Source organism: Thalassophryne amazonica, chromosome 15, assembly GCF_902500255.1.
Source record: "Thalassophryne amazonica chromosome 15, fThaAma1.1, whole genome shotgun sequence".
Lineage (NCBI taxonomy): Eukaryota > Metazoa > Chordata > Actinopteri > Batrachoidiformes > Batrachoididae > Thalassophryne > Thalassophryne amazonica.
In genome coordinates, this window is record NC_047117.1 from 82308231 (window position 1) to 82322568 (window position 14338).

General features: G+C 39.2%; 2 protein-coding genes across 4 annotated transcripts in view; both read right to left on the reverse strand.

The window, feature by feature from the left end:
• cwc25 (CWC25 spliceosome associated protein homolog) overlaps window positions 1-11755 on the reverse strand; it is a 35210-nt gene extending 23455 nt beyond the window's left edge. Inside the window, exons 1-10 of one of the 2 annotated variants that reach the window (XM_034188904.1) lie at window positions 11587-11755; window positions 10189-10361; window positions 9866-10102; window positions 9307-9376; window positions 9047-9192; window positions 8111-8183; window positions 7783-7985; window positions 6186-6353; window positions 5962-6072; window positions 5127-5137 (exon numbers count right to left, since the gene is read on the reverse strand). In XM_034188904.1, the coding sequence (XP_034044795.1) occupies window position 5137; window positions 5962-6072; window positions 6186-6353; window positions 7783-7985; window positions 8111-8183; window positions 9047-9192; window positions 9307-9376; window positions 9866-10102; window positions 10189-10361; window positions 11587-11604 (1200 nt within the window). In that variant the 5' untranslated portion in view covers window positions 11605-11755 and the 3' untranslated portion in view covers window positions 5127-5136. Of the gene's footprint in view, window positions 1-5126; window positions 5138-5960; window positions 6073-6185; window positions 6354-7782; window positions 7986-8110; window positions 8184-9046; window positions 9193-9306; window positions 9377-9865; window positions 10103-10188; window positions 10362-11586 lie in introns of those variants that run through there. The other variant, XM_034188903.1, reaches the window with a different exon arrangement.
• On the reverse strand, window positions 126-3830 carry psmb3 (proteasome 20S subunit beta 3). Of its 2 annotated transcripts, XM_034188907.1 has the most exons (7): window positions 3684-3803; window positions 3458-3462; window positions 1374-1558; window positions 1022-1129; window positions 717-894; window positions 349-443; window positions 126-260 (listed from the first exon to the last, which is right to left on the reverse strand). In XM_034188907.1, exons 3-7 carry the CDS (start codon window positions 1550-1552, stop codon window positions 212-214), a joined length of 609 nt encoding a protein of 202 aa, XP_034044798.1. In that variant the 5' UTR covers window positions 1553-1558; window positions 3458-3462; window positions 3684-3803; the 3' UTR covers window positions 126-211. The 2 variants fall into 2 exon arrangements, with proteins under 2 accessions (XP_034044798.1, XP_034044797.1); XM_034188906.1 differs by lacking the exon at window positions 3458-3462 and having other exon boundaries at window positions 3675-3830.
• Window positions 11756-14338: the final 2583 nt, after the last annotated feature.

Consider the following 14338-nt stretch of genomic DNA (forward strand, 5'->3'; position numbering starts at 1 on the left):
GAATTACCCAAAATCAAAACAGTTGTCCTCAGCAGTGAGTTAATGGCAGTAGTCAGGAAATTTCAAACAAGACTTGCTATAGATTGCACTGATTTATATGGCAAAAATAAATCAGCCGAGTTCACGTTAATTTATGTTCATTTATTGGGAAAAACAACAGTACAGGATTTTGTACAAAGCATATGATGACATGTCTGGACAAACAGAAACTCTAATCCATCCTGGCCTTCAGGGTTCGTGTAGTGATCTTGTCTTTTTCACTGCCAAAGAAAAAAGATTTTAAACCGGTCCAAAGCTGACATTTTTCTCTCTATGGTGCGTTTATTTATTTTTAATGTCTGCACTTACATGACATGTACAACAACTCCCATACCAGAGACAGCATCCCGATCAACTGCGTTCAGCATCGCCTGTGAGATTGTCTCAAAGAGATCCTGTGGTTCCTGCACAACAAAACGTAGCCACAGTCAGAAAAAGTAGAAATTCTTCCAGCAAGACAGAGCATGAAGCTTTTTTCTTTTTAATGGCAAACAACTTCTCCAAGTGGTCAAAGAGCAGAATTGCATCAGATTCATCACTGCTTCTTATGTGCAAAGTAATTCAACATCGTCATATTTTGAAATTACACAGAATACTGCAGCTACAAAATTAAAGTACTGTGTATCACATCTGTGTAAATAAGGTTACTGATCCCTAAAGCGTCACACAGTTCTCACCAAGTCTGGTTCCCACAGAGATTCACACATGCCGTACATCTGCTCAGAACATGTGCCACTAACAACAAAGTCTTCCGTCTCCATGGGGCAGCCAATCAAATCCAGCGAGCAGATAAATGGTTCAAAGGTTTTGGGATCTAGACCGGCAATCACAGGCTCAATGTAGTAAGGTCCAAACCTGGAGAGGGCAGCACATTAACCAGATTGACTTGGGTGTCAGAAGCACAAAGACACTGCTGTAAATAAATCATGTTAAACATGCTCTGATGATTTGTTCAGAAAAGATTAATGCCTCAAGCACTCACCTCCTTTCATACAGCAGGTTAGACACCATGCTCATGAAGGTCTTGGGTTTGATCTGTCGACCCTCTTTCAGCTCGTACAAGTTCAGCCTGAATTTCAGCCTCTGTGAGCTGCAGACAACAGTGGACTGTTAGAGCCACAACTTCATCATTCCCTCACACATCTGACAAACATTTTGAAAACAAGAAATTTGTCTTTGCCAAACAAACACTGAGATTCCTTCTGCCATCTCGAGTTGATTTTTGTCATTGCAGGTGAACTTCTTAGCACTTTAAATCTCCAGAGCAGCAACAAAACTTGTCATGTGTCAAAGCTAAAAACCACAAAGTGGCAGAGAGAATCAAAAACACTCACACTGTCTGCACATCAGTAGCCAGCCCAGCCAGCCCGATGTACAGTCTGTCTCCCATGGGGAAGATCTTCTGGAAGTCTGTGGTCACCATCTGAGCCTGAATGCCAAATCTCCTGTCTGCCGCTATCGCCACACAGTCCTTCCCCCGCATGGCCATGACGGCCCCTCCATTATAGGACATGATTGACTGGAGGAAGTGTGACAGGTGGGGCAGTCGTCATTTAGCACAGGACAAACAGACCAGGCTACATCTATTTGACAAACTGGATTTTGTCTTATTTTCACTGCTGAACATTTCTGTTTTACCATTTTGTTCCATCAAGAATATGAACCCAAGGTTGTATGATTTTGGTAGCCCACCCCCACCTTAAACAAGCACTTCAACTGAGATGCCATTCTTAATCTGTTAAATGAGTTGCTTGTACTGACCCATAATGATTCATTAAACACATTTTAGTATAAAGCGTATCTTATCAATGGAAAAGGTATCAGCAGTGTCCATCTCTACGTTTTTAAGTAATCAAACACTTTCTCTGGGTTTCAAATATTTGTAATTACATACGATTGTCATATATACACATACTTTAACAGCTTGAAGTTATACAAACCACATATGAATGGCTGCCCTATAGAGTGGTTTCACATTTCTATAATTCACTATGATTTTTTTTTGTGTGTGTGTGTGTGTGTGTGTGTGTGTGTGTGTGAAAATCGGCTGACGATTTCCAATAAAGATGATAGTGAGGTGGGCACAGAAGGTGTCTTTTTTTTTGTTTTGTTTAGTTTGTTTTAGCAATTCACCCAAATTAACCCATCTGAAAGAAGGAAAATGGTTCACACAGGTAGTTTTTGTGATGCTCTTGTGTCACAACTCATGTTGGAAGGATAAGGTGCTTGGGATCAAACATTATACAAACCAGAAAACTGACTCATCGATCTCAAACAAAATAGCACCCTAGTGAGCTGACAATATTTCAAAATGTGAAGCCACTCTGAGGTAATTAACACTACAACATACTGATAGAACTTTGTATTACACTATGTAACAAATTTTTATTTTTTTGTTTTGTTCCTGGGCACACAGTGTGTTTTCCTAACCTGTTATGCCTTAAATAAATAGAAAATAGCTGTTATTCCACAGAAACTTTGCTTCTGTGATCAGGACAATGATATTTTGAAATTTGTCTGTTTTCAAGAATATTCTCGATTCGCCTTCACTACTACTGAGTAGTCTTCTAGAATATTCTTGAACTGCCAGAACTGTCCAGAATTTTCTAGAAGTTTCCAAAATTATCTAGAAATTTCAAGAAACTTTTAGAACTTTCTACAACGTTATAAAAAATAAAATCAAAGTTTGTGCTGAATGTAGCCATTTTTCCATAGACTTTAGACATAAGCAGTTGAAATATAACACTTAGAAGCCAGGAACAAAAATTGTGTTACACAGTGTTATCAATGCAGTTTCACGCTGGTAGCTACTTTGAAAGGTATTTATGTTATTATTTTCAGCATATCACATTTAACAATATCTTTGAAACATTCAAATTACAGAACACAGTATCACCGAACATTGTCATGACATACATAAAATATGATTACCTCCTTGGACTGTGACAGACCTTACTTGTATATTACATAACGAACAACAGACTGTCATGCTGCCCAATCACAAGTGATGCAAAAAAAACAAAAACGGTGCCAATCATAAATATGGTGCCAATATTTGGTGGAAATCTGTAAGCCAAGTGCAACCGGAAGTACCAGAGTAAGAGCCCGTTTGTGATCAAGCCAGAGTTCTACCAACAGCGCTATCCATCCATCCATCCATAGAGAGAGAGAGAGAGAAACTGACGCAGTGATAACTAGCAGATGGGGTAAAATGTATTTTGTACTGGCTCATGACGGAAAGCTTGCAAAGTTCTTCCGGTTGCCATAGTAGTTAAAATCAGCACAAACATGAAGCTGAAGATGACAAACATGGTTCACAGTAAATTAGAGTGTGTTAGAAAGAAGCAGCGACAAGAAATAAAACTGAAAATACATTAATTCATGCCTGGTTACATAAGGTAAGTAATGCTATTATTACAATGACTCTGTATCATGTTAATTACAAATATCTGAACGCTGGCGTTAACTGGAGAAATTATAATGATAGTTTGTAAATAAGTAGTTAACTCACAGATTTGGGCTAACTTTCGCTGCATTAGCTTAGCCGGGGCGCTAAGCTAATGTACCGTTAACAATTTTAGCATTGTGGTTTACGCAGCAATCCGCAATCATTATGGACTATATGTTGTACTTACCGTCATGACTGTGCTGGTGTGTGTGTGTGTGTGTGTATATATGGCGAGTAAAAACTTGTAAAATCTGGCTTTGTCTGTTATTAAAGTCTGTTAGCCTCCCACAGTGACTACACGATTTAGAAACAAAAGTCAGTCGAAAGTGTTCCCTCGATATCCGCCCACTCTAAGGTGATTGGATGTGTGAAAACAGTTCGTTGTTCCTATTGGACAAAATGATGGCGATGAAAACAGACGCGCATAGTTTGGTCGAGGCGTGTTAAAGTGAAACCGTTTATTAAAATCCTGTCAGCTTCAAGTCTAACAGAGCATCAGTAGGGAAATTTAAGCGTATGTAAAGCACACAAATGATAAACTACACTTTTTTATGTTGTTGGCATGTTATTGTTTGTCCACACAGTAATGGAACACAGCCATTTTCTTAAAAAGAAGACCTAAAAGTTCAGCTACAATTTGCCATAAGGTACATCTGAGATGCATGCCTAGATTTGATGTTTTGGTGGGAAAAAACTAACTCCTCTATACCACCTCATCATGAAGCTGTACAATTGGGGATACAAATTGCAAAATATGCACAATTTCTCTAGTCACAGTCAGAGAAGCCAATAACTTCTTCTGGGTTGTGCGAGTGTCTTTTCTCACTCTTCTTCTCGTAGTCAGTTTTTGAGAACTGACCCTCCTCATACACGTTTACCATAGAGTGCCATACTGTTTGTATTTCTTCATAACTGATAATAAACTGTAAATAAAGCCCAAGACATATTCAGTGACAGTGACTTGGAAATGTTCATGTATCCATCCCGACTTGTCTGAAGAAAACTGGCAATAAAACATATTATTATTTATTATTATTTACAGGCTATACTAAAATACGAAATGGCGACTGATAACCACAAAATTGGGGTAAATCACAAAATGGGGACAATAAACATTCATTTCATGAAATACATACATTAATAGCCCAGCTAAACCCACACAAGGCCATAAGGCCTTTAATATAATACACAAGAAAGTGCTGCCACCTGATGTAAATAACAGCTATCTCTGCTTAAAGCGGGGTGCCCGCTATGCGAGTAATCTGATATAAAGTTCTTTTTGTTGTAATTGAGAGCATGTAACAAAATGTACCGTAATGTTAGGCCCCATTTCACTCTATTTCATCCATTTTGTATTTTAACATGGCCCACTTAACATGGCCACAACTTATGCAACCCATTATCTTGGCTTTTATATTCTTAGTTATTTTATATCAGGTTGTATAGATTTGCTTTCAGTTTGAATTTAAGGAAGATCATTTTAGAATTTTTTTAATTTTTTTGTATTTGAAATGGCATAAACAAATTAAAATGTATGAAATACCAAGTGTTTCAACTTTTGAGGGGCACTGTAAGTGTACAACACGAATGGCCAACATACTGCAGATAATACTCAAGGGCAAAGTTGGTGGGACGAACTGTCCTGCATCCATACAGTGATGCACAGAATAACTATAGCAGATTAGAAGCTACTTCACAATGACCTTTGTCTTACAGAAATGATCAGAAGTGGCTGTTAAAGTTTCACCTTGCAAAGTGCAAGTCCATGATCGTGACGTCCAGATACACACTTGCAGCCGCTCCAGGTGTATAAGAAGGATCTGGGATTTTTTTATTAACAGATATTTGACCTTTGAGGCAACAACAAGGCCAACTATATGATGTTTGGTGGACTCTAGGTGGGTCTGATGTGGTGACACCCACTCCCAGAGCTGACTTGATGCACTCACAGAACATTGGGATTACCACTGACATATGGGGGTGATCACATAACCCCCTGCCTGTCCTCCATCAGACACTGAAGCAATTCTGGAAACTGACCATCATTTTACCATAAATACCATCATTTGTGCTGGAAGTCAGGTTTGTCAGAATTCTTCACCCCAGTATGTTTCTGTTTTCTGTTCATTGAAGGTTCACGCCGAAAACTCGGAGCTGAGTGTTGTTGCTTTATAACATCTCTACCCAAAGATGAAGGTCCATCTTTTACGTGTGACGGAGCAAAAATCTTATCAGGTTCTAGAAATGCTTTTAATCCAATTGCACTGACAACAATAAAGTAAAAGCAACAGTATATCACAATAACATCTGTGATAAAACACGTTCTTTATAGATAAAAATCAACATACTGTACAAAATGTATGCCATGTGAATTTTTTTTTTTTTAAGTACTGGTTCTCAAACTGGTCATCACAGACCTGCTGCCACACATGATCACACGGTCTGCAGTCACATGTACCACTCTCAGAAAGTCTTATCGCTTCATGAAATTGTCAAGTGAAGCAGGCGTCCTCTGAAGAGAGTGGATTTTCCTCTTCACTCTGTCCTCTAAGGAGGAAGTAGCTGCACTCTCCAGCTTCATGTTACTGCAAGAAGAAAAAGTCAGAATGACTAAAGGTTAAAATGGGGCTCAAACCTGGCGTGACACTGAAGAACCACAGACTCATGAGCAGAATCATCACGTTCCGACTGAACTCACTGGATAAAGCCTTTGTGGTGTTCAAGCTTGCCGCTTTGTTCCCGCTGTTTTTCACGCTCGTCTTGCCTATTGTATCTCCTCACGTTATTCTCTCTGTCCTCCTCTCTCTGCTTGGCCTGGGCCATCATCTGCTGTCTCTTCTGCTCCAGCTCCTCTGTAGAAAGCCTCCTATATCCGATAATGAGACAGAGGGAAGAAAAATTTAGAGATTTAAAGATTTAGAGCTGCTTGAACATTCAGTGTGAATGAAATGAATCATAAAAACCCACCATCAGGGTGATAATGGCTGATCTCTGAGATGTCACAATGTAACAAAATGAAGAGGAAAACTTACTGTGTGACGTGAAATTGAAAATGAGTGTAAAAGCACCGTCAGTGCACGTACAGACTGCAGCCATTAATATGAAATTCAGAATTTGATAGTGATACAAATCTCTGAACCATCCAGCAGGTGCCAGTGTTCAGCATGACTTCCTTTGTAATACAGGCTCCAGAATGTGGGTGTTGCAAAAGTTTATAAAGTTGCCAACCAGGGGTTGGGTTGGTCTTTGCCATCACTAATTTGGACATGACACAAAAAGTTTTGGTCTCATCCCAAGGAAAACGTTCTATCCATTCATTAATTCTGGCTTTACCATTTGGTTATATGTTTCAAAACATTTTGGGGATACCGTTTCTGAAACACAGGCATTACAAAGGTTTCAATACATTCAATCAATCAGCATTTATTTCTACAGCCCTTTACAGCAGGCAGACGGCATCCAAAGGGTTTTATAGTTAAATCAAAGAACAAGAATTCATGAAAATGAAAGGAAAAACATACAATAGAATTAAAGCAGCATATAAAAACTAAACATGTCACCAGCACCACTAGGTATTAAAAGCCAGTTTAAATAAGTAAGTCTTGAGCGTTGATTTAAAAAGTACTAGCTCAAAAACAGTGTGTGAATCAGTAGGTAACTTGTTCCACAGTCTGGGGCCAGCTACCACAAAAGCACAATCACCCTAATCTTTATATTTTGATCTTGGAACATCCAAGTCAAGTTGACCAGATGACCATAATGCCCTAATGTAAACTTTACAGACAAGCAGGAAGGCGCAAGGCCATTAATGGCTTTAAAAACAAACATAAAATTCTTAAAATCAGTTCTAAAACTAACTGGATGCCAGTGGAGTGATTAAAGTACAGGTGTAATATGCTCACATTTGGAAGTGCTTGTTAATACATAATACAATTAATTACGTTAATACAATACATTGTGAAACAATGTTTCAGGTTTGCCATCACGCATTTGCAGTGCAGTTAAAGGTTTGGTATTATCTCTAGCCACACATTCTATCTATTCTTTAACTGTGGATTTAGTTTCCTGTTCTGGTGTATATTTCAAACTATTTTTGGGTTACAGTCTACAGAACGATTGTGCAAACCACAGGCATTGCAAAGGTTTCAAAATGTTGGCAAACAGTATTTAAAGTTTGCCATTACTAATTTGCAGTACGGACTAAATGTGTTGGTATCATCCCCAGCCACATGTTCTATCCACAAATATGGTTTTAGTTTCCCACTCCATAGAAGTAGTGTCCTGTGGATTCTTACTTGGACACGTGATTCTTCTGCCTGTGGTAGCGCTCTCTCTGCAGACTTGGAACTCTGGGCTCAACTTTCTTGTCAGTTCTGTGTGAGGTGGGGGAGGAGTGGTTTTCCCTGTTGTTCTTGTGAGGCGATCGGGAGCGGCTCCTCTCGCGGTGTGTTGAATGACTGGACAGAGCGGAGGACTGGTGTTTTCTCCCAACAGGATGCTAAAAATAAAAATTATTGTTAGGACTTTTAAAGGTTCTGGTCCAATCAGAGCAAAGTAACTGTAGCAGTTCTGTGGCTCATCTATAATCTGTTAGCGGGATTACGCCGTTTGTACTTTACTGACCTGTAGCCCGTAGCCGGGTGCATGATGGAAGTCAGATTTACTGTCTGCTAAAGAGTCCCCTTGTGAATGTGACCTGAAAATATACAGCAAACCACAGTTGTTTTTAAATGCCAGTTTATCAGTGGGGGGAGATTACTGTAGTTTTCCACAGTGCAAATTGCACCGGAGTATAAATTACCTTTTTTTTTCTATATTATAAACTCCTTAATTTGGGATTTTTTTTTGTGTGTCTTGTTGAAATGTACTCTTCATTATTGGCATTTATTCTTTTATTACTGGAGTTTATTTTGTTTACTGCCTTGATTCCTGGGAATGTCTGTTATAAATTGTCATTACAATTACTATTATTAATAACAAGTGTGATTTTTCAGTGTATAAATTGCACCAGAGTGCAAGTCACAGGGCCTCCCAAACTAGTAAAAAAAAAAAAAAAAAGTGACTTATAATATGGTAATTGATTAAATGCAAGAGAAAGTTTCTCTTTTGTAAAAAGAATGGTTAAAGGTGAAGTTCTTTTTTTAATGTGTTTCCCATTTAAGTCATAAAAGGATTTTCTTAAGTACCATAATTTTTTAAATACTCAAATAAAGGCTTCGCAATCTTCTGTGGTATCAGTTGTCACTATGAATGTTAGCTAAAGTAAAAATCTTTCTACAACTTGACCGCAGCAAATCCGAGGTGGATCTGCATGTTGAATTGGCACAAGTTTTACACCGGATACCCTTGCTGATGCAACTCCACATTACATGGAGAAATGTGGCAGGGGTGGGGTTTGAACTGGGAACCTTCCACACTGAAACCACTAACCACTTGGCCATTATGACATGCCACAGAAATAAAGGTATTCAAAAGGAACTTCACCTTTAAACAATCATGACTCTCATTCTGGACAATGTGTAATTTATCATATGCCTTTTCTTCTACTTTCTTCTATACCTGTGCCTTTTCTTGTCTTCTTCTTCTGAGCTTGAGCTCCTTCTTTTATGTTTCTTCTCCTTTCTCTTCTCTTTTTCTCCCTTCTTTTCTTTCTTCTCCTTTTTCCTCTTCTTTTTCTTGTCTTTCTTTTCAAGGTTCTGACGTAGCTGTAAGAAAGCAGACTCTGATTTAAGCAAAAACAGAACTACGACAGCGGCGGTAAACCTGTTCATGTACAATATGAGAAAGAAACAGAGCGAGCAATCGTATTGTAGCTTTACCATTTCTTTGATTTTCTTCATCTTGACTGGATTGGTCAGGACTTCCCTCTTTTTTTCTTCCTCACGTTTCCTTAACACAAAAACAATTTTAATGATATAGGATGAAAATGTAGACATTTGTGAATGGATGTTCTGTCCCCTCTCCCAGTGCCTGATCTGCCAGGACAATTCCATGAGATTGTCACATCCATTGTTGATTTCAGTGTTCCTGGTGACATCTAGCCATCCCAGAGAATGATGGACTGTCCATTAGTTTTTTGCCCTATTGAGAATAAGAAGCCTTTGGGATGACTTCATCACAGCAGGACCACTGAAAGCGGTCGCAGGCGAGTCTCAGAATTGCCCATCACTGTTTCTTCTACATTTACAACAATTACATGTGACTAAAAAGTAGAAGCTAAAACAGAGTTAAGATATGGATGGATATGACGCCCTGCATTGTGTATTTTTACACCAACTGGACCAACAGTTTTTGAGGTACGTGAGCAGGGAGGCACTGCCCTCTCCGCAGCGTCACAGTGGTGTGACTGTACTTACAAATATATAGTAAGTTACAAACCTGATTTCAAACAGGGGGTCTTCCCTAATCTTGGCAGCCAGGTCGAGACTGGAGGCAGGGGTGATGGGGTTAAAGATGGACCCAGGCAGGAGGCCAGTCTCAGCTGACGGACCGCTCTCAGACTCTTCATATTGGTCCGTGACCTGCTTGTCAATGGGACGTCCCATCAGATACTCATCTCTGGACACATGACCTCCGGGGCCTTGGTACATCCAGTCGAGGCGATCATCTTTCTTTCTGTTGTGTGAGAAAATACACAGAATGTGGCTCAAAGACATACTCAAACAATCACGTCTTTCTTGACAACATCAGTGAGGACTCACTTGATAGCACCGGTTTCTTCTGCGTATCTTGTCATTTCTTCTCGGGCTCGTTCCTCTTTAAGTTCTTTCTGCAGCTCTTCAATCTTTTTCCGCTCAGCCTCATATTTCTGTTCAGCCTTCCAAACGCGCTCAATGTTTTTCATAGTCTGGGGATGCCAGCTCTTTTTTAAGTTCTGTCAGATGACACACACATATATGTTCAGTCACTATGTGAGTACAAACTGTCTTCTGGACAAATTTGGGATCCTGCTGTTTCAGAGCAGGCTTTGGGAATTCTCCTGCCTTGTTGACTAGATTGGCAGCACTTCAGACACTAACTCACTGACTTACAATCTAACATAGCACGTTTCTCCATACTTCTGGCACGTCAGTGTTGTATATTGAATTATCCTGCAGTGACAGAATTACTATGACCGCAAAATCCGGCCATATTTTAGCTCACCATTTTAACATTTGCTCTGATTGTGATTCAATTATGACAGAATTATCCATGTGTGATTGTTTGTTTGTCCATGTGTGATTGGATGATTGTTTACTTTCAACATTTCTGTCACTGCATGGTCTGTCAATCTTGTGCTTTTTGTTTTGTGTTGTTAGAATAGACACAGCAAATGGTTCACCAAGTCTGGTCTGCTGGAGGTTTCTTCCTGTAATCAAATAATACTGAGGGAGTTTTTCCCCCTTAGCATTGTCACCAAGGTCATTGCTTGTGGGGTGAAGTCTGGATGTTACTTGTGAATAGAAATTTGAGTTAACTTATGTTGTGATTTGGACAAATAAGTGCCAAAGTAAATGAAAACATTATGACAACATAAATTTAGCAGTCCAATCAAGGTGGACATTATTGTAACCTCACATTAGTTGGCACTGAGCTACAAATAGCAATTATTTTCTTTACAGATTAATCGGTGCTTTAAAAAAATGAAATGCAATTAAAATCAAAACCAATCAAAACTACAAAGCTGTTTTTAATCACAATTTCACAAACCCCAATATCACGTCTTCACGTATGTAACCAAGCAACAGTCCAAAGAAGCTGAATTTAACGTGACATAAACCATGAAAAGCTCAAATGAGAGATTTGACTTAAAGCGTCATCACTCAGAAAATGCCATCTGCGAGCGTAAAATGTAAGCCTTCAGTGGATATTATGACATAAATTAATTTGATAAAAATTAAGAACAAATTTCAATCTCACTACTGACTACAGTCAATGTGTGTGTCGTAACGTTAACATTTAGCATTAATTGCTGCTGTACATAACTGGCGTTTAAAAGTGTAAAATACATTTTAATTCCTGTAATATTATATAAATGCGGTGACAAAATACAAATATTTAAATTCTTAACTGTCTGAACAGCAACTAACTAGACAACAAAGCTAATTTTAGCTACTTACCAGATCGCCACCCCCCATCTTGACAAAATTGTCCTTTCAATACACCGAAAGTTAAATAAATCTTGTTAATATCAACAACAAAAAAAGATAATACAGAGTAAAGAACGAAAAATGACTAATTTCGACGATAAACGCGAGCTATTCTTTTTTTTTTCCTTCTTCTTCTTCTTCTTCTTCTTCGGATATATGGCGATCTAGTAAATAATGTGCGAGCTGTCGTTTTGATACGTTACTGCCACCTTCTGGACTGGAGTGCGGAGCGGGACATCATCAATTACCAAATCTTCGCCAAAGATCATAATTTGTGTATATATTTTCCTTTAGTTGTATTTTAGTAGATTTTCTGGATTTGTTTGAACATTTTTTTCTTACCTTAAGGCGGTTATACTTGTCATCAGGATGATAATAATAATAATAATAACACCTATGGATCAAATTTTCATGAAAGTCAGGGTATAAGCCAGGGGGGAAAAAACATGTTTTTTATATTTGTGAACATTGATAGGTCTGATATTTTCCCACAATTTTCATAAATTAAGCAAGTTCCACATGTGACATTGATCATTATAGGATGAGTAATAGTGATGGAATGGTGGATTTACGCTCTGTGACCTTCCCCCCCCATGACCTTGAACTTTCAGAAACCCTAACCCCTGCTTCATGGTATCTCTAGATTACTCTCTGCATGCACACCAAGTGATGATTGGACTGAAGACCAGAGAAGTGAAATCAAACAAAGTGTCCTGAAATTTAAGTCACTTCTGTTGTGCTGTTGCTCAAACCTATAAATAAAATTAAAAAACAAAACGAAACAAAAACACCCAGACTCTACCGGAGCTACATAATTTTTTTTAACTCTGGTTGGAGTGGGGTGGACTGTAATCACAGCTGTATATTTTACTCTGCAAAATGTACTCTGTCTAATACCAATCAGAACAGTCGCTGGAACTTCTAGCGTTATGCCTGCTGTGATGGATCGTCCCGCATGTGCAAATCAATTTCCTCACGTCTGCATTCTTACTCTGATGTCCAGTGCACCAGGTTCAGCACATCTCCACCATTAAGAGACGATAGATGACAATGCGATCGGTTGATTTCACGATGTGCCTACAAAACGCCCCTGAGTAATGTGGAGCACTAAACCAGCTCCTTTGCATCCACCATCATGATTTATGCTGATATTTTCTGCTGTTTAAATTGTAGTGTGTGCTTAGAGATGCCATGAAAATGGATTTTCACCAACGGTACCACTTATCTTTATACCCACCTTCAAGGTAGGGCCCACGATGTTCCATGTGCAGAAGAATTAGTAGTTGGCAGGTTTAGAGATCAAAGGGTGTTTTTGGATGAATATGGATGAGGTTGTACACTGGCTGATGTGTACACCCTGTGACCCTGTAGTTCCCTTTAGATTTGATGCAGTTTTCCTCTAAAAATCAGCATTATGTCCTATTAAAGTGGCATTTCTGAGATTCTGATTGACTTTCAGATTGTGTAGATCAGTTGGTCTCTTTCTGGAACTTTTCAAAGTGTAATAAATGTTCTATTACAAACAGTAGAGACTAAACTTTAGTGAAAACATCCTAGTTACTAGTATTGGTAGAACTTTCAACTTGCCTTAAATTTAAAAAGTAACACAAAAAAATCAATGAAGAAATCATGGTTTTAAAAAGGTAATTTTCACAGCTGTCAGTAGTGCTAGCCAAGAAACTGTCTTTCTGTCCATCTGTAAAGCAAAACCTTTTGCTTTCTAAAACTCAAGAACTGTAAAACTCTCAAAAATTTTAATTTTTATACATTAAGATAAAACTTTATTGTCTGTAAAACGGAACTTTGTGTTATGTGTCGACGCGGGTTGAGGAGCGGACCTGCGTCTGACGGAACCCAGCGCTAAAATAACCAGAAAGCGGTTCCAATAACAAAAACATTTATTGAGTCACCCTCTGGTGCTAAACAAAGTGTAGAAACTAAAACAGCGTCATTCTGGTGGAGTGAAGGCTGGCACGCTCTCCAGCGCCCAAAAGGATCGAAGCCCGGCGCTTCTGGACTCACTGTTACTGCCAAACACCCCCCAGGTGGACACGACAAACCGACTCTCTGCGAAGGATAGAAGAGGTGAGGTAAGTCAGCAGTTACAACCAATATCCTTCAAAAGACACACACCATCAGCAACACATTCAGGTCTGTATTTTAAGCTTTATGCAAATGAGCAGCTTCTCACAACAGGTGGAGGATCACTTGTCCGCACGCCACAGCAGTGAGAAGCGAGCTGCACAATTCTCATCACAATTCAAATCTACTGTGTAACAAAATACCAAGTTACTATCAACAAGTAGTCAAACAATTAATCACCTCTGATGTGTGCTGACAGCATGTGTCCCTCACCCTTCCTGCTTCACAGGCACGATGTGTCAAACCCAGGCGCGGTCCTCAGCGTCTCACAAACGAACATCACAAGGTCGAGTTTCCGGCAATTCTGCTTGAATCACACATGGCTTAAATGCAGAACGCCATCTAATTATCTGCTTCAGCTGAAAGTCTTTAAGGTTGCATGTGAGCACCATCCACAGGTGCTGCACATAATGTTGATGAGGGTGAAGGACTCTTCAGCCAGCACCTTCTCCACAGACAAATCAGTTTTCATGCCACCTGGAGAGCAAAGAAAAGAAAAGAACACCAAAATATCCAGCCACACCCCCCCCAACACACAACACTTTGACTTACATGAGCCGAAGCCCCAAGACGTGAGAAC

Bases quoted from the DNA above. Each gene is read 5' to 3' on its own strand.
- psmb3 (XM_034188906.1), bottom strand. The intron at 895-1,021 runs GTGAGTGCTTGA...TGCCCTCTCCAG, and splicing joins AACCTGCTGTATGAAAGGAG to GTTTGGACCTTACTACATTG. The intron at 444-716 runs GTGAGAACTGTG...TTTGTTGTGCAG, and splicing joins CTCTGTGGGAACCAGACTTG to GAACCACAGGATCTCTTTGA.